The 20,112-nt window shown below is 34.1% G+C and overlaps 1 protein-coding gene across 4 annotated transcripts; it reads left to right on the top strand.

The window, feature by feature from the left end:
- Positions 1-3,251: 3,251 nt before the first annotated feature.
- On the top strand, positions 3,252-19,719 carry LOC133669950 (dehydrin Rab18-like). Of its 4 annotated transcripts, XM_062090285.1 has the most exons (4): positions 3,256-3,614; positions 18,567-18,683; positions 18,738-19,279; positions 19,529-19,719. In XM_062090285.1, exons 1-3 carry the CDS (start codon positions 3,359-3,361, stop codon positions 19,211-19,213), a joined length of 849 nt encoding a protein of 282 aa, XP_061946269.1. In that variant the 5' UTR covers positions 3,256-3,358; the 3' UTR covers positions 19,214-19,279; positions 19,529-19,719. The 4 variants fall into 4 exon arrangements, with proteins under 4 accessions (XP_061946267.1, XP_061946269.1, XP_061946271.1 ...); XM_062090283.1 differs by having other exon boundaries at positions 3,252-3,614; positions 18,567-19,279; XM_062090287.1 differs by lacking the exon at positions 3,256-3,614 and adding an exon at positions 18,107-18,299 and having other exon boundaries at positions 18,567-19,279.
- The last annotated feature ends 393 nt before the right edge of the window (positions 19,720-20,112 follow it).

The raw sequence follows: 20,112 nt of genomic DNA, 5'->3' as shown, positions 1-20,112 counted from the left end.
TGTGACCGCCTTGGTTGGATAATCAACAACATGTAAGAGCGAATTAGAGGAAAGAATCTCTCAGGTGGATAAGATCTTGTGTTGGTTGAAATTGAAAGTTATTTTGCAGTGGATATCTATCCTAAGTTTGTCCTTATTATCCACAGTTTCTTTGACCCCAAAAGATATTGAAGATGAGAAAATGGCTGGTTTCATTTAATTGGTCGTTAAAATGGCGGAATTGATTAGAATCCATCCAGTCTGTGGTCAGAAATACGACATTAATAGCATTTTCAATTATCTTACTACTAGTCTGGGAGAATAAAAAAATTATTGATAATTGATGACTTGTACTCATGTTGTGAGCACATGAGCATGTTTGGTTAACTTAATTTTTTTTTAATTTAATATTATATTTATATTGATTTTATTTTTTAATATTGATTTAATTTAAAATTGAATTTTTAATTTTTTTTTAAAGATTATTCATGTAACTTAAGTTTTCTAGAGGTCCTCACAAATCTCAGGATCATTAGTAACTTATATAGTCGTTAATTTTAAGGTTTGTAAGATTAGTCGAGGTACATATAAACTGACCCGGACATTCATGGTAATAATAATAAAAAATTAACTCAAGTAAATCAAATAGCTTAGCATTAAATTAAAATATCAATGAGATGGTTAAAATTTATTTATTTTTGAAGATATGCAATCAATATTTGAATATATTTTCTTAAACACTTCAAAAATCTTTTGTTCGGACTCATGGCATAGTAGATTTTTTTAGTGCTGGGCCAGTTCCATGTAATAGTTTTGTGTAATAATTTGTAAATGGAAACCACGAGGTTGGTGGATGAATTTATCTGCTTTGAACTCGTAAGAAACCCATCAAGGCAGCAGCTCAAACTCGACAGCCAACATTTATTATTGGTTTCATGCGAAGTTTGGGAGAAGCACTGCTGCATTTAGTTGTGAATGAAACCTAACAGGCAGGCAGTCATCCTAGGCCACATGTATATATATATATATATATATTTTTATATATATATATATATATATATATTTTTATATGGTGTTAGTAATTGTTTTTTTCAAGTATTTTTTATTTAAAAATTAATTGAAATAATTTTTTTATTTTTAAAAATTTATTTTTAATATTAACGTATCAAAGCATTTTAAAAACATAAAAAATTATTCATTTAATAAGTTAAAAATAATTTTTTTTATAAAGCAAAAACTAACACCTCTTTAATCATATGTGGTCTGGCCATCCTCTTCTTATCCAAACACGTGTTGCCAGTCCATTGGAAGCTTGAAAAATGGATAGATGAGAAAATCACGAGGACTTTTTTGGACAGGCCCTACTTTTCTCTCCTCTTTTTTGGTGCATATGTCAGTGGTTGTTGTAGTCATAGAGACCTTTATGTTGTAGCCTCACCGGAAAGTACACAATCTAGACATCGGCGAACACATCCTCTAGGAATAGCCATTTTGCTCTGGGCACACCCTTTTAGGACTCAAATAAAGCTTGCTTAGCTGAAATTTATTTTTTTATATTTTTAGATATATGAAAATAGCAAGAATAAATTTTAAAAATAATAAAAATTATTATCTTAATACATTTTTAATAAACATTGCTTCTCATCTCTTACCACCAAGATGGCACCAAAAACAAGAAGGTAGTACATAGTACGAGTAATAATAAAGACTGGTCGGTGGGATGCTTGCCCGGGATCCAGGGCACTTCCGGTATATATTATTAGAATGGCCGGTGTGAGATCGATCAGGTACAGTGAATGCATCATAAGAGTTACAGTGCTAGCTATCTGATCTCTTGAAATCCCGTGAACGAGGACTCGAGAGACTTTTTCCTTATCTTGAACGTGGCAGCCAGAGGGAGTTTCCATGGCGGTGAGCCTGACAGCAGGATAGCATTTCTAAGGTGTCGGCAAGCTACTATTCACCGCCGACGTGTCAGTGTGTGCACGAAATGGATAAAGAAACTGGTATTTTCAACGGCGGTAAATTAAAGCATTCATTAATTCATGCCCAGAAGATTGAAGGAAAGAGGGATAAAGATACGATGGAGATGGGCCCCTTTTGCCGGGTCCCACAACATTGTAGATATTTCTTCATCATCCATATCTGATCATTTGCACTGCTCCTCAATTCAACATCATGGCTCCACGGTTGTGTTTTTTTTTCTAGTGACTTTTGTTTCGAAATATCTGGAAATAATATTTTTTTAATTTTATTATATTAAAATAATATGAAAATATATAAAAAGAAATTACTTTAAAAAATAAAAAAATTTATTTTTTTAAATATTTTTAAAATACAAAAATAATCGGGCTATCAAACTTGTGATCATCCATGTTACTTTCATGACAGTTGAACCTTTGCTCAGTTTTAAAAAAACAATTAAAATCCACGGCACGCCTTTATGTATAGACTGAGGGTAATCTTATGGTTTGAAAATAAATGTCTTTATACTATTTTGGATATTTTACGTGTTTTATTTTTAAAATATATTTAGGTATTAAAATAGTTTTTGTTTTTTTTTAATAACATAGAAAAAACTGTATGATTATTTAAATAATTTATGTTTATTTACACCCGGCTTATATATAATTATATTTTAATTTTTAATTTTTTAAAAACTATAATAACATATTTTTTATTTATAAAGATCTTCTTTTTATTCACGAAAACTATTTTTTATTTATTCTATATATAAAAATCCATCTTATTATAATTTTTATAGAACGTTTATTTTTTAAATTGCAACTAAAAATATTTTTTTTAATTTATTTTTTTTAAAAAACTAAATCCTACACTAATCTTAACCACTAATGGAACCCATCCAGTACTTTTCTATTAAAGATTCTAATCTTTTTCTCTCTCTTTCTTTAACAAGATATCAGCGTTCTTAAATCCCATCTATCCATATCTTCCCACAGGAGAAAACGACCATGGCGGAGACCACAAGTGCCTCCTGCAACGTTTCTTCTTTCAAATATTTGGCATAATAAAATGGATATATGTTTAATTAAAATGAATTTGCTTCCTTCCCTTGTGTGCTGCCCTAAACAGGGACCTCACAACTTTCAACATCACCTCGAGCCTTTCAGATTAGATCAAAGGCCTTTCTGAAGGAAATGATACGTTGGAGTTTATTACATTTATAATCAACACTGTCTGTACGCGTACATGGACATTTTTGTGATTTCCAATTATACCATTAGTTTTATCTTCTTTTTTCTGTCTGCTTCCATTTCCTTCGCTCCACTTCTGAGCCTATAAATATGGCGCTTGTTCCCTTCATCACTTCATATCAAAAACCATTTCAAAGAGAGAAAAAAGAAGAAAGAAATACACAATGGCAGGAATCATGCACAAGATTGAGGAGACTCTGAACATTGGAGGCAAGAAAGATGAGCGCAAGGGTGAGACACAAGGGGGGTACAACCAACAGGATCACAGGGGCCAACAGGATCACAGGGGCGACGCACAAGGTCCGCGCAAGGAAGGGTTTGTTGACCAGATGAAGGATAAGATCCCGGGGGGAGGCGGAGGCGTGCACAAGGGTGAGACACAAGGTGGGTACAACCAACAAGAGCACAGGGGCGGTGCAGGTGAGCGGAAGGATTTTTTTATTTTGTATTTTATTCTTTCATTATATTGTTCTTTCATTTTAATGTCGTCGTTCTTATATTTCTCAAGGTGGGTACAACCAACAAGATCACAGGGGAGACGCACAAGGTGAGCGCAAGGAAGGGTTTGTTGACAAGATCAAGGGCAAGATCCCTGGGGGTGGCGGTGGCAGTGGCGACCGTGGTGAAGGAGTAGAGAAAAAGAAGAAGAAGGACAAGAAGAAGAATGAAGATGGCCACAGCAGCAGCAGTGACAGCGACTAAAAATCTTGCACTGCTTCCGCGCATTAGGTATATACACGCATATTTGTTCCCTACTAGCATGGTTTTTTGTATTTTTTTTCGTTAATTCTTTTCCCATCATTTTTCCTTGATGTCTTTGTTGCCTGCTACTAATTATTTGTACGTAGGACTTGTGGCATGCTCTTCTTCTGACATTATGTCAAAGTCAAAGCTCAAAAATGGTGAATCGTTTGTTACACGTTCTGTTCATCCATAAATTTGATTTCTAACGCGTCCTTCTGTCTTTGCAGGTGTGGAGGAGTGAGAGGTCGAGGTCCTGTCTACCAGTGTTGCAGATTATCACTAGAAAAAAAAAAAAAAAAGCTGTACTGTTCAATATTTTGTATCTTTGCTCTAAGTGGTGTTGCTAGGCAGGGAAGACTGTAAACCGATATTTATAATAAGATAATAATTATTATTAACATTATGTTTTATGTGTGTGATTTTAATTTGTGCCTGAAATAAGTTGTTAAAACATATGTGAAATAGACCCTGCTATGGCACAGAAGCTCTCCACCATATACCACACATTTACACACTCCAGGATGTGTTCTACCTTACCTTAAAATTGTTCTGCCAGCGACAATGGAATGAAACCCATGGAAGGTCTGTAAGAAATTTCGAGATTTTGTTTGCTAGAGGTGAATAACACACCCTTCTCAACCAAAAATAAAAAATAAAAATCGGACACGGTTTCTATTCTTGTGCTCCATGTCGAATCAATTTATTAACGCATGGTATGGTAACTTCTGCACATTCATAAATCTGGATTTAGATTTGCCCTTAGGGGGAAAATCATGCATGCATATACAATTCGAAAGTCTTAAGGCGCTAGCCAATATAAATATTTATCTATTTTTTCTTTTAATTTTTTTTATAATTCTCAAAAGAATATTTATTTGTATATTTCCGTGCATGTTGATAATGATCCCCACTCAATAATATTATCGTTTCAAGGTTAAACGGAATACTATATTATATAACAATCTTACGTGGCATTAATGTATTATGGACATAGTTTTGGCATCCCAAAAACATAATAGATTATACAAAATATCTTCTAGGGACCTAATTGCTCTTAAGGGGTATGATAAACGATTATGAAATTGCAATAATTTACAGTACAGGGACTAAAGTGAATTGTTTTCCTTGTAGCTGTGCTTAATTAACAAGCTTCTCCACCAATCGATTCCCCCCCCCCTCCCCCCAAGTCTACTTTTCTATATGATCCCTGGATTTATAAAAAGGGGAAAACTCCCTTTAATTAAATCTTTATACCGTAATTAAATTTGTCTCGAGCAAATAAAACTTTTAAAAATCCATTAGACAATATATAAGCCGTGGGGAGACCTCACTCAATACTGTGGACCGGACTCCTCGTGGTAAGAAAAAAACAATAAAATTAATTTATAAATTCAGAACCCAGCAATTTGTGGACCGGACCTCTTAGTTTTGGGCTGCTGCATAAACTTTCGATATGACCATTGAAAAGGTTAAAGCTTACAGGTTTAGGTGGCACATGTTTAAACATTGTTTCAACATTAGCGATTGTGGACTGTACCTATTACCAATTGCAATTTCTTATATATTAAAAATTAATCTGAAATCTTATAAGTTTTTATTAACACATCTTTACTATATTTTACAATATTTAAACATTGATTTTTTGATTTATTATTATATTTCATACTTTATGTCAGAAAAAAACATTAATAATACCTGCACATTAATTTTTTTGCATTAAAAAATAATTTATTTAACTCACATAAAGGAGAGTTGTATAGACATAATAACACTTTGTTTTTTTATATTTATTTATATATATGGTTCTCAATGTATATAATTAAATGAATGCATAAACTTATTTTTAATTAGAATTAAAAAAATATATTTGAAAAACTTGTATATTTATTTTTTTACTAAAAATATTATCCAACCTATGGCAAAGGATATGAGAAATAATAATTGTACTGTGTTTTTTGATATCGATGATAAAATGTATGGAAAATAATCAATAAAGATGTATATGGTGATTTTATTTATCTTTAAGAATTGTCATCCTAGTTGGTTTTGAGGATTACATGAATTAAAAGCTATATATATATATATATATATATATATATATATATATATATAAAATGCCTTGTAAGGTTCAAATACAAGAAAGGTTTATTTTTTTTATTTAAAGCATAGCTACTGCTTCGATGGTAAAATTACAAAAAGAGACATGAATTTGTTTGAGTGAAGTATAACATTTACTTAATATTACCTTGAAGATAAGAATAACCAAAGCTTAATTTATATTTAGTATTGTCAAAATTTGATCAAATTAATAAGCTAGAAATAAAATGGCTAAACAAGTACCAAAAGAGATATCTTTTTTGTTTTTTTGTTTTTTTTTAAAAGGTTAAATTGTATAAAATTCATAAAATAAAATAAAATAAAATAAGGCACAAGACTAGTACATCAAAAATAGAAAAGAAAGCAAAATGCTAACGAAATAGATGTCGTTGGTGACTAGGAAATGATTCTCTCTCTCTCTTTTTTTATTCAAGCCTCTTTGTAAATTTATAGTTTCGCAATTTCTAGCCTTTTTTTTTCCATTTACTACATCATGTTGATTGGTTGTGGGTATGAAGGCATGACTAATTTAATTTCTTTCCTTTTCTTCTTAATAAAAGCAAAATAAAAATAAAAAATTACCATCTTGATTATATTATTTTTAAATTTTCTTGTCGGTTTTCTTTACCTTTTATTTCTTTTTATTCTTGTTTTAATTTTTATTTGTTTCACTAGTTTAAGAATTTTATTATAAATAAAATATTCATGATGTGTCTCGTATCTAAAAATTAATGTTTTGTCATATATGAGAATAGATTAAAAAGGGAGTTAACATTGAAAAGAAAACCTAACAAATGTAATTTTAACACTAAAAATTCCTCAATATGAAAAAAAAACAAAATATATAGGTATCTCTAAAACAATAACCTCATAACTCTTAAAAGATTGAGATAGACTATCTTTAACCTTTTTAAAACATGGACCTAGGCAAAAAAATAAAATATATAAAATATACTGATTCATCAATACAACATGATCATAGATAAACATTTGATGCAAATCTTTTGATCACGTGGTCAAACAACCCCTAACGAAGATGATACTTCCCCAAGAAAATCGAGAATCAGGTTTGAGAAGTGTGACACAATAAAAACCTGTTCCAATACACCAACACTATTGAAACTGAAACGGATGATGTCACAAGGTCAGTTATACCTTGATAAGTCAGATTTGATCTTTGTCCCAACAAAGATAACGTGTTTCATCATGCAAAACACAAATTTATTTTATAAATTCATGGTTCTGCTTTTCAGCATACAAAAAACTTATATAATGTTTCAAACAACCCTAATGGATCCCATGTGTGGGCTAATGTGAGTCCACTTACAAAATTGACCCAAATAAGTAATAATAAACCAAAGACTAAAAAGAAAATAATAAAAATAATAAAAATTCGAAGTTAATGTCTTAGATATGCTAGAATCAGATTTGTCAACCGTAAAAAGTTCCAAATAGACTAGGAATCTGATTTGAATATGGAATTGATTCTGAAGTCTTCTTACTTTGTTGTGTTTAGTTTTCTTATTTTACATGGACAATTAATAAAGAAAATCTCTCTCTTTTATACCTACCAATTTAGTTTCCTTCCTAGATTAGGAGAATCATTAATTAATTCTTCCTAGTTAAAAAAATCAGATCTGGCAGCCCCTCTAGCACCCATTGATAAATATTCCTAAATAATAGGTAAAATTATGAACGAAATTTTATTGAATTTTAGGAGAATATTTTGATGATTTAAGTCCTTATAGAATTAGAAAATCAATCCCAAACAAATCTAATATAATCTGATCATAAACTGAATGTTGGTTAATTTCGCAAGTGCACGAATCGTAACAAGTAATAAAGTGATGAGTAGAGTATCGTCCCACGAGAATTTGTAAAAATTACTACTAATTACCAAAGTCTTTTAAATTATGATCTATTTGAGGAATCGAATGAGATAGTTTATGAAACAAAAATTAATGATTAAGAAAAACAAACAACCAGATGATTAAATATTAATGAATTCAATTGTACTGGTTCTAGGATTTATGACTTACCGTAACTATGCCTATGTGAATTTTCTCGATTAAATTAATTACTCCTAATGTTGATAATCTGGTTTTCCTAATGTAAATATTAATATCTCTCGAGCATCAATAAATTATTTCGACAAACAAATTTCATATACTCTATAAAAGTTCTGAACTTGTTGAAATTTATTAAGTACTATAAAACCTGTAACGATTACAAAAGTTCCTAGGATATCTCTATCCTATAGATTTCTTAAGGTATTTCAAACAATAGCTAAAACAATTATCACTTCTCAGTTTCAAATTGAATTCTAAATCATGCAGATGTTGGCCAAACACACGCAAGCATTACACATAAAATGAAATACTCAACATCTTAATGTAATAATTCAATCAAAGAAATTGTTCACATATTCATAGTAAGGTTACATCAAAAATCCCAGAATAAAAGTCTACTCTATAGTTAAATTAAAGAGAAACAAACTTGATACGATGAACATCACTCAAAAGCAGAGAATTTCAGTGGAATAGATAGGTGTCCCCCTGGTCTTCAATATTTTTGCCTCTGTTCTTTTTGTTCCTGTTGGTGCCGCCTTCTCTGTTTTTTTTTTGCTATGTTATAGGGTTTCTAAATGTCTCCCCTCTGTTTTTCAGACCCCGTTTCTCTTCTTTTATATTGTGGTTGTTCTACCCCTGCAGTAATGAGGAAAGTTTCCTTTTCTGCATTGAATTTCTTCCTACCCAGACATTGCGGGCTAGATTTGAGGTAGGAAATGTGCGAATTTAAAGATCTCTATTTCTGGAGAAATTGTAGAGAATCAAATTTTATTTCAAGTGAAACTGATCTTGTAATTTTTGGACCTCTGAGCGTTGAGATAAGGTCCATAAACCGAAACAGTCTTTGCAGTGCAGGAATTTCGGGCTAGTTCAATCCTTGTTTTTCAACTTGCTTTTTGGGCTTCGAAACTACAAAACTGAGTTATATGCCCTGCATATGTTTTATAGACCTTCATCTCAGCTATTTGAAAATGATGACAAACATCTGGAACTAAGTTGTATAGCTTCTTTCACAGCACATAATGAATCACTGTTCAGTTTCACTGCCGGGCTCTGCCTGTTCAGTAACCTAATATCTGAAAACACATTAATTTCCCACGAGGTCAATAGTTCAAAAAGAGATTCAACATTCTAATTGTCTTGTGTAACATATCCAAAATATTTAAAAATCAAGCATGAATAGTGAAAAATATACATGCTAAAAATTCTCTTATCAAATACCCCTAAACTTGAATGTTTGCTTGTCCTCAATCAAAAAGGAAACCATGAAAGCAGAGTGTTAAAAGCTCATGATAAGTTCAACTTTGACATTTAAAAGGCTCTATCGTGCAGCATTCATTTCTTGACTTAGCTCATAGACAATATTAGATAATGGAAAACTAAGCATTCCTACTCTCTGTGCAGACCGTTGTACAAACTTCCAACTCATCCATGTGTTTCTTGTGTTTAGCATCCTTGAACCGTGCACAGTCATTCTGCCATTATTAATATTTCTTCTTCTTCTTCTTTTTCTTCTTCTTCTTCTTCTTTGAACAAGGTAGCCAACTTTAGGAGTAATAACACACTTTTACTTGTCTTTTGACAAAGGTGATTTTTTAAATTTATCACTTGTCTTTTGACGCGAACACAAACATTTGTGATGAATGCACCCAGTTACTTAACAAGTCATAAACTTAAAATGCTTTGCACACTCATATTTTAAGCTGCTGTTTGACGTAAAAGTAAACATTTGTGATGAATACTCCTAGTTACTAAGCAACTCAAAACATTGGAGTAGATACACATCATATACTTATTCATTCACTTTTATACTCATTATCACTCCTTGTTTTGATATTTTTTTTAGAGGGTAATAACAAGAAAGAACATCACACTTATCTCTTATGCATAACTACACAATTCACATGATTGTGCTGGAAAAGTGTACTTCAATAATTCAACAGAAAATAGTCATGCTTAATCTAACTTTATAAGATATTATCCACTCTAAGCCAAGGAATATCATGGATACATCATGAAGCACCTAAAAATATCAAAGTTGGTCTTAAATGCATCACTTTTCACCCTCTGTTTTCATGGTTCTAGTGTGCAGTGTCTTTCATAGTTAAAGCATGCAATGTCTCCCCCAAACTTAAATATCACATTGTCCTCAATGGAAAAACAAAGAATAGAAAGGCTTACGAATACTTCCTTTCGACTATGTGGTTGTGAGTATACTGTTGCTCCTGGTTATTTACTTGTATGATCAATCCCTACACAACTTAATGAAACAAATAAGGGTTTTATTTTTTTTATTTTTTTATGGGTTGCCGCCCAATCAGTGCTTAGTTATAGTCATTAGCTTGACCTTTTCATTTAGCTAAGATGAAGTGAGAGGGATATCATCCCTTTTTCCAATAGACTCTCCATTCCTATAATGCTTCAGACGCTGCCCATTCACTGTGAATGTTCCCTTTTTATCATGAGTGACCTCTACTGCTCTATAAGGAAATACCTTCACAACCGTAAATGGTCCTGACCACCGTGATTTAAGCTTACCAGGAAACAAACGAAGCCGTGAATTGAAAAGTAATACCTGCTGATCAGGGACAAACTCCTTGCGTACAATGTGTTTGTCATGCCATGCCCTGGTTCTTTCCTTATATATCTTGGCATTCTCATAGGACTCATTGCGAAATTCATCCATCTCATTAAGTTGCAAGATTCTTTTGTCATCTACAACCTGCAGATCCATGTTCAGTTGTTTCATTACCCAGTATGCCTTATGCTCTAATTCAACAGGAAGATGGCATGCTTTTCCAAAAACTAATCGATACGGAGACATTCCCAATGATGTTTTGAATGCTGTCCGATATGCCCACAATGTATCATCTAGCTTTCGTGCCCAATCTTTCCGAGAATTACATATTGTTTTCTCTAAAATTTGCTTCACCTCTCTATTTGATACCTCTGTTTGGCCATTTGTCTGAGGATGATAAGCCAATGCTCGTTTGTGTCTGACTCCATACTTAGATAGCAGTGCTTCAAACTGCTTGTTGCAAAAATGAGTTCCTTCATCACTGATGATGGCTCGAGGAGTGCCAAATCTTGTAAAGATGTTCTTTCGTAGAAAATTAAATACCACCTTGCCATCATTTGTAGGCATTGCAATTGCCTCGATCCACTTTGATACATAATCCACTGCTAAGAGAATGTATTTGTTGTTGTATGATGAAGGAAAAGGTCCCATGAAATCGATGCCCCAAACATAAAATAATTCAACTTTTAGGATATTCTATAGTGGCATTTCATTTCATTGAGATATATTCCAAATATACTGATATCTATCACAAGCAGTAACAAAAGCATAAGCATCTTTAAACATAGTGGGCCAATAAAAACCTGACTGCAGAACTTTGGCTGCAATGCGCTGTGTTCCAAAGTGCCCCTCATATTTAAGTGTGTGGCAATGCTTCAATATGTTTGTCATTTCGTCTTCTGGAACGCACCTTCTGATGACTTGATCTACACAATGCCGATAGAGTATCGGCTCCTCCCAGAAGTAGTGTTTGACTTCAGAAAAAAATTTCTTCTTTTGCTGGTAATAAAAATCTGGCGGTATGATTTTACCTACAAGAAAGTTGACATAATCTGCATACCAAGGAAAGAATTTGTTAGTGGAAATTGCTAAGAGTCTTTCATCAAGAAAATATTCATTTATAACCGTGAATTTAGGCTCCAGCTGCTGTGCCAATTCCAGCCTTGAAAGATGATTTGCCACCATGTTCTCAGTCCCCTTTTTATCTTTAATTTCTACATCAAATTCTTACAGTAACAGGATCTAACGGATGAGTCTAGGCTTGGCATCTTTCTTAGACACTAGGTGTCTAATTGTAGCATGATCAGTATACACCAGCACTTTGTTTCCCATCAAGTAAGACAGAAACTTATAAAATGCATAGACCACAGCAAGCAACTCTTTCTCAGTTGTGGCATAATTTAGCTGGGCATCGTTGAGTGTTCTGCTGACATAATATATGGTGTGAAACACATTATTTTTCCACTGCCCTAGTACTACTCCAATTGCATAATCACTTGCATCACACATCAGCTCAAATGATTTATCCCAATCCGGTGCAATTACAATAGGAGTTGTCACTAGCCTTTCTTTCAATAGCATAAAGGCTGTCTTGCATTCCTCATCATACTAAAACTTTGTGTCTTTTAGCAGCAAACTGCATAGTGGTTTGGATATTTTAGAGAAGTCTTTGATGAACCTCCTATAAAATCCCGCATGACCAAGGAAACTCCTAACCCTTTTGACTGTAGTTGGCGGCAGAAGCTTGTCTATTGCCTTAATTTTAGCTCTGTCTACCTCTATTCCTTTTTCTGAAATCTGGTGCCCCAACACTATACCTTCCTTTACCATGAAGTGACATTTTTCCCAGTTCAAAACCAAGTTTGTCTTTTCACAACGCTCCAAAACCAACTCCAACTTCGCAAGGCAATCATCGAAAGAAGTTCCAAATACATAAAAGTCATCCATGAAGAGCTCAATGATCTGCTCCACCATATCTGAAAAGATAGCCATCATGCACCTCTGGAAGGTAGCTGGTGCATTATACAACCCAAAAGGCATTCTTCTGAAAGTAAAAGTACCATAAGGGTAGGTGAAAGTGGTCTTCTTTTGGTCCTCAGGTGCAATGGCTATTTGGTTGTATCCCAAAGAACCATCTAAGAAACAGTAGTATTCATGCCTAGCTAACCTGTCCAGCATTTGATCAGTGAATGGTGGGGGGAAGTGATCTTTGTGTGTTGCCTTGTTGAGCTTTCAATAATCCATGCAAATCCTCCATCCAGTTACTGGTCTAGTAGGTATCAATTTGTTATCTGTATCCTTTACCACTGTCATTCCTTTTTTTTTTGGCATAACTTGGACCAGGCTCACCCATGAGCTGTCAGAGATTGGATAAATAACACCAACATCTAACCATTTCATAACTTCTTTTTGGACTACCTTTTTCATGGTTGGGTTAAGCCTTCTCTGATGTTCTACTGTTGGCTTGACTTCATCCTCTAACAGAATTTTATGCATACAAATAGAGAAACTTTGGTTCAATCCTTGTTTTTCAACTCGCTTTTTGGGCATCGAAACAACACAATTGAGTTATATGCCCTTCATATGTTTTGTAGACCTTCATCTCAGCTATTTGAAAATGGTGACAAACATCTGGAACTAAGTTGTATAGCTTCTTTCGCAGCACATAATGAATCACTGTTCAGTTTCACTGTCGGGCTCTGTCTGTTCCGTAACCTAATATATGAAAACACATTAATTTCCTACAAGGTCAATAGTTCAAAACGAGATTCAAAATTCTATTTGTCTTGTGCAACATATCCAAAATATTTAAAAATCAAGCATGAATAGTGGAAAATATACATGCTAAAAATTCTCATATCACTGAACCATATCAACAACCAGTCTTAAACACATAACTGAATGCTTACTATAAAGAATTCAAGTACGAACCTAAACTATATCAACATTAGACTTCGTTTAAAAAAAAAAAAGAGGAAAGTGATGCTTTGACCAGGCAAATCATTTAGTTGGTTCAGAATAGGCTTTGCAATGCTAAACTACCATGTGAAGCTGTTGGAATCTTCTTCCTCTTAATCAGTTTCTGCTTTGTTTGTTATCGTTTCTCAAGATCTTTATGTTATTGTAATGCTTTTGTACTAGGTTAAGCTCTTGCTTAGTGCTCAATTTAAAAAAATAATAATGAAAATCCATGGCATGGCTTTAGTTGTTGGCAGAGGATAATCCTATGGTTAGAAAAAAAATATCTTTATACCATTTTGGATATTTTACATGCTTGTTTGGGTATTACAATAGTGTTTGTTTTTGTCCAACAACATAGAAAAATCTGTATGATTATTTAAATAATTTATGTTTTTTACACATGGCTTATATATAATTTGAATTTTAGTTTTGTAAAATTTAAATAAATATATTTATCATAACCCATTTTTGGGTTATTCCCCAAATTCACATTTTCTCTTCCAAAAAATCTAAAAATATTTGAACTAAAAACAAAAAAAATCTAAAAAGTAATAACAGTGAGAAAAGGATGTCAGAGCGCCCAGAAAATGGCTAGAAGTTGGTTAAGGAGGCTCAAAAATTCAAAGATTAAAATTTGACAGTATATTTTACAGATGAAGAGCCCTATTGATAAAGAAAAAATTCAATTTGAGGAAAAAAGTCCAAAATCAGATGTTTATGGACTCAATTAAATTTTATTGGAGGTTTAATTGAATTTATATAGGGATTGATTACAAGAAAATTAATTTTTAAGTCAATTTAGGCTTTAATTGGAAGAAATTAAGGTTCTGACGTCAAAGTACAATTTTTGAGAGTTGATTGGTCAAATTAAGGGCTTAATTGAATAGATATTGAAATTTGATGGCTAATTAGGGACTTGATTGAAGAAATCCAAAACTAAGAATAAAATTAGAAAAGGTGTGTAAATAAAGCGATTGAAATTGACCAAATCAGGGGTCAAATTGAAGATATTGAAAGTTTATTGATCAATTAAGGATCAAATTGCATAAATCCAAAACCAAGGACCAAAGGAAAAAATACACCAAAATCTGGGGTTTAAATTGAAGTTTTTCATGGGTAAAATTGAACAAAATTAAAAGTTTAAAGCCAATCAGGAGTGTAAATAGAAATAAATCACAAATTGAAGGACTAAATCATAAGATACTATTCATCTTCTTCTCCAGCAAAGCTGGTTGGGTGGCCACCTTCCCAAAGCATACACGAAAACGACTCTGGGATACCTCGTTTCTTCACAAAATTGGATAAAACATACACGAAAACGATCCTGGGATACTTGACTACACGCTAGTGTAAGCCGTTCGGGCCTATTGAGGCTGTAGAGGCAGTGGAACCACCTCAAAGTAGCCAATCCAACCGACCATTTTTCCTGTAAAATTGACAGTTCATCATTACTATTTTGAGCTAATGGTTGGGATGCTTTTAGGTCGAACTAAGGGCTGATATTTTACACCATAAGAGACAAAGTGTCCCTCTTCCACCTCCTATAAATAGATTTGATCTTCATCCTCCAGATGTGGAGAATTTTCGGTCCAAAGACAACCAAAAAATCAGCCTCCCTAACCTGGTTTCTGATGCCAGTAGAACCTCTCTGTTTCTCTCTCCACCGTGGCCTCCTATCACAACCACCACTACCACCACCACCGATCTGCACACCTCCATATCCACCAACTCAGATCTTCATAGGAGGCGGATCAGCCACCGAGACTGTCACCATCGTCAACCCCTGCAGATTTCTTCTCCTTTCTTCCTCTTCTTGCAGCAACCACCGTCACCACCAGCCACCTTCAGCTCAGCTACCTGAGCTCCTCCATTCAAGGTAATTCTCGTCCTTTCATCTCTGTTTTTCCATTTCATTCCCTTGCATGCAGAACGTGCAATGTGCACGTTTCTACAATGCAAGGCAAAATAATTACCCGGTTACTGTGCATGAGCACAGTAACTAGATAATTACCTTTGGCTGGTTACTCTGCATGGCACAGTAACCAGTCCGGGTTGGATCATTAGCCCAGTCCATGCGGTGGGGCTGAGTCCAACCTAATATAAGGTAGTTTGTGTTTTATTTGGGTCGACCCCGGCTCAATTTTGTTTCGGGTCCGGCCTGTTCAAATTTTTTTAAAAAAAATACATTTTCAAAAAAATCCATGATTTTCTTGCATATTTTTCTATCCATTTTAATTAAAATCGGCTTGTTTTTTATATATCGTAAAAACACAAACGCGGTATTAAAATACTTGATTTTCTTCAAAACTTAAAAAAAATATTTTTTGTTTTCATGCATATGATCAAGTCTTTCAAATAAAAAATCATATCATATTTTCATATAACAAAAATTCAAAAACTATGTATTAGCATGCATCTTGGCTTTAATAACTAGTTTATTAAAGTCACAAGAACTAGGTCAATATTTCAAAAAAACATCCAAAAAAATATTTTGTTTTCTTTTAATAATCAGGATTACAATTTTATACATAAAATGTACTCCTGATATTAAAAAGGTAGTTTTTTTATTTGACATTAGCACAATAAGGTTTTTACCTAATAAGATAAGGACCTCCTTACTGAGAAAGACTTTTCTTAAGCCATAGACAAACCAAAAATTATAGAACACGACAAGACTTAGTTTTTATCATACAATAAAACAATGCAGCTTACCTTAGGTGGGGCGTATTTGGGGTGCTAATACTTTCTCTTTACGCAACCAGTCTCCGTACCAGATCTCTAAGACCAGTTAGAGTTTCTAGTGATCAAAATATTAGGAGGCGACTCTCATTCCATTTTCTCCTCTTGTAAAAGACAAGAATTCCTTATCTTTCTATATTTACCAAGATAGACACTCCACACCTGATGAGGGTGGTGGGCGATCGTCCCGATACCACACACGTGCGACAATATTTTTTATTTATTTATAAAAACTGTTTTTATTTATTTTAGATGCAAAAATTTATTTCATTTTAATTTTAATAAAACAGTTAATTTTTAAATTTATATTTTTTCAACCGTATCTAAAAATATTTTTTAAGGATAACATTTCTAAGGTGTCGGCAAGCTACTATTTACCGCCGACGTGTCACTGTGTGCACGAAATGGATAAAGAAACTGGTATTTTCAACGGCGGGAAATTAAAGCATTCATTAATTCATGCCCAGAAGATAGAAGGACAGAGATGGGCCCCTTTTTCCTGGTATATGGGGTCCCACAACAACATGGTAGATATTTCTTCATCATCCATATCTGATCATTTTTGTCAGCACTTCTCGTCAATTCAACATCATGGTTCGACGGTTGTTTTTTTTTTCAAGTGACTTTTGTTTCTAAATATCTGGAATTAATATTTTTTTAATCTTATTATATTAAAATAATATGAAAAGATGAAAAAAAAATTAATTTAAAAAAATAAAAAGATTTTAAATTATTTTAAATACAAGAATAATGAGGCTATCAAACTTGTGATCATCCATGTTACTTTCATGGCAGTGGAGTTCTTCCCTTTGCTCAATTTTAAAAAAAAATAATTAAAATCGATGGCATGCCTTTAGTTGTTGGCAGAGGGTAATCCAGAAAAAAAAATCTTTATACTATTTTGGATATTTTACATGCTTTCTTGTTAAAAATATGTTTGGGTATTAGAATAGTTTTTGTTTTTGTCCAACAACATAAAAAAATATATATGATTATTTAAATAATTTATATTTTTTACACCTGGTTTATATATAATTATTTTTAAAATTTTTGTTTTGTAAAAATTAAAATAATATGTTTTTTATTTATTCATAAAGACTACTTTTATTTATTTTTCTCAAAGAATTATCTTCAACCCAATAACTTAAACTATTAGGTGAAGTCTCAAGATATGATTTATATTATTCTTTAAAACACCCCTTTAAATAAAAGTTTTTTTGGGATTGAAACTTGCACAAGTTCACATTACCTTTTGCTTAATTTTTATCAAATAAATAAGGATGGTGAGATTCGAACTCTCGATTACTTAGTTATCAAGGTTCTAATACCATATTAAAAAAATATTTTAACCTAAAAGTTTAAGCTATTAGTAATATCCAATTTATATTATTCTATAATAATTTTACATACAAAAATTTATTTCATTTTAATTTTAATAAAACACTTACTCTTTCTTGGACAAGATATCAACATTACTTAAATCCCATCTATCCATATATCTTCCGACAGGAGAAAATGACCTTTAGCCTTTCTTCTTTAAAATATTTGGCATAATTACTTTCAACATCACCTTGAGGCTTTCAGATTAGATCAAAGGCCTTTCTAAATGAAATGATACGTTGGAGTTTATTACATTTATCATCAACACTGTCTGTTGTCTGAACACGTAGATGGACATTTTTGTGAATTTCCAATTATACCATTAGTTTTATCTTCTTTTTCTGTCTGCTTCCATTTCCTTCGCTCCACTTCTGAGCTATAAATATGGCACTTGTTTCCTTCATCACTTCATATCAAAAACCATTTCAAAGAGAGAGAAAAGAAGAAAGAAATACACAATGGCAGGAATCATGCACAAGATTGAGGAGACTCTGAACATTGGAGGCAAGAAAGATGAGCGCAAGGGTGAGACACAAGGTGTGTACAACCAACAGGATCATAGGGGCGGCAACGCACAAGGTCAGCGCAAGGAAGGGTTTGCTGACCAGATGAAGGACAAAATCCCGGGGGGAGGCGGTGGCGTGCACAAGGGGGAGACACAAGGTGGGTACAACCACCAAGAGCAAGGTGGGTACAACCAACAACAGCACAGGGGCGGCGCACAAGGTGAGCGCAAGGAAGGGTTTGTTGACCAGATGAAGGACAAGCTCCCGGGCGGTGGCGGTGGCGGTGGCATGACGCAAGGTGGGTACAACCAACAAGAGCACAGGGGCGGCGCACAAGGTGAGCGCAAGGAAGGGTTTGTTGGCCAGATGAAGGACAAGATCCCCGGCGGTGGCGGTGGCGGTGGCATGACGCAAGGTGGGTACAATCAACAAGAGCACAGGGGCGGTGGGGGTGTTGGCATAACGCAAGGTGGGTACAATCAACAAGAGCACATTGGCGGCGCACAAGGTGAGCGCAAGGAAGGGTTTGTTGGCCAGATGAAGGACAAGATCCCTGGCGGTGGCGGTGGCATGACGCAAGGTGGGTACAATCAACAAGAGCACAGGGGCGGTGGGGGTGGTGGTGGCATGACGCAAGGTGGGTACAATCAACAGGAGCACATTGGCGGCGCACAAGGTGAGCGCAAGGAAGGGTTTGTTGGCCAGATGAAGGACAAGATCCCTGGCGGTGGCGGTGGCATGACGCAAGGTGGGTACAATCAACAAGAGCACAGGGGCGGTGGGGGTGTCGGTGTTGGTGGCATAACGCAAGGTGGGTACAATCAACAAGAGCACATGGGCAATGCACAAGGTGAGCGCAAGGAAGGGTTTGTTGACAAGATCAAGGGCAAGATCTCGGGGGGTGGCCGTCCTAGTGGTGTACGTGGTGTAGGAGAAGAGAAATAGAAGAAGAAGAATGATGCTGGCAGCAGTGACAGCGACTATAAATCTCGCACTGCTTCCATGCATTAGGTATATCCACATATATTTGTTCCCTACTAGCATGGTTTTTTGTCTTATTTTTTTCGTTAATTCTTTTCCCATTATTTTTTCTTCGTCTTTGTTGCCTCTAGATCATAAACTAATTATATGTACGTAGGTCTTGTTGCGTGCTCTGCTTTTCCATTATGTCAAAGTCAAAGCTCAAAAATGGTGAATCGTTTGTTACACGTTCTGTTCTTCCATGATTTTGATTTCTAACGTATCCTTCTGTCTTTGCAGGTGTGGAGGAGGTCGAGGTCCTGTCTACCGGTGTCTACCGGTGTTGCAGATTATCACTAGCTAGTAAAAGAAAAGAAAAAAGAAGCTGTACTGTTCAATATTTTGTATCTTGCTTATAAGTGGTGTTGCTAGGCCAGGGAACACTGTAAACCGAAAATGATATTATACAATAAGATAATAATTATTATAAACATTTATGTTTTATGTGGGTGATTTTAATTTGTTCGTGAAAGAGTATATGTGAAATATACCTGCCATGGTACAGAAGCTCTCACCATATGCAAGCTATACACGTACATGCAAGATATGTTCTTCCTCCTCAAAATTGTTCTGGCAGCGACAATGGAATGGAACACATGGAAGGTCTGTAAGAGATTTATGGATTATATTAAAGAAAATTCACCCATCATAACAGTTTCGAGATTTTATTCACTAGATGTGAAACACACACGCACACACCCTTCTCAACAAAAAAACATAAAAAAATAAAAAATCGTACACGGTAACTCCATGCTTGTGTTCTATCCTATGTCGACTCAATTTATTAACGCATGGTTTTTATTTTATAAAATTGCAATAATTTA

Source organism: Populus nigra, chromosome 12 (assembly GCF_951802175.1).
Source record: "Populus nigra chromosome 12, ddPopNigr1.1, whole genome shotgun sequence".
NCBI classification, from domain to species: Eukaryota; Viridiplantae; Streptophyta; class Magnoliopsida; order Malpighiales; family Salicaceae; genus Populus; species Populus nigra.
The sequence above is the reverse complement of the archived record's forward strand: the minus strand, read 5'-3'. Positions and strand labels throughout refer to the sequence as shown.

Excerpts from the sequence above, each read along its gene's own strand:
- LOC133669950 (XM_062090283.1), top strand. The coding sequence starts at position 3,359 with ATGGCAGGAATCATGCACAAGATTGAGGAGACTCTGAACATTGGAGGC. Across the intron at positions 3,615-18,566 it reads AGAGCACAGGGGCGGTGCAG|GTGGGTACAACCAACAAGAG; the intron begins GTGAGCGGAAGG and ends GCATGACGCAAG.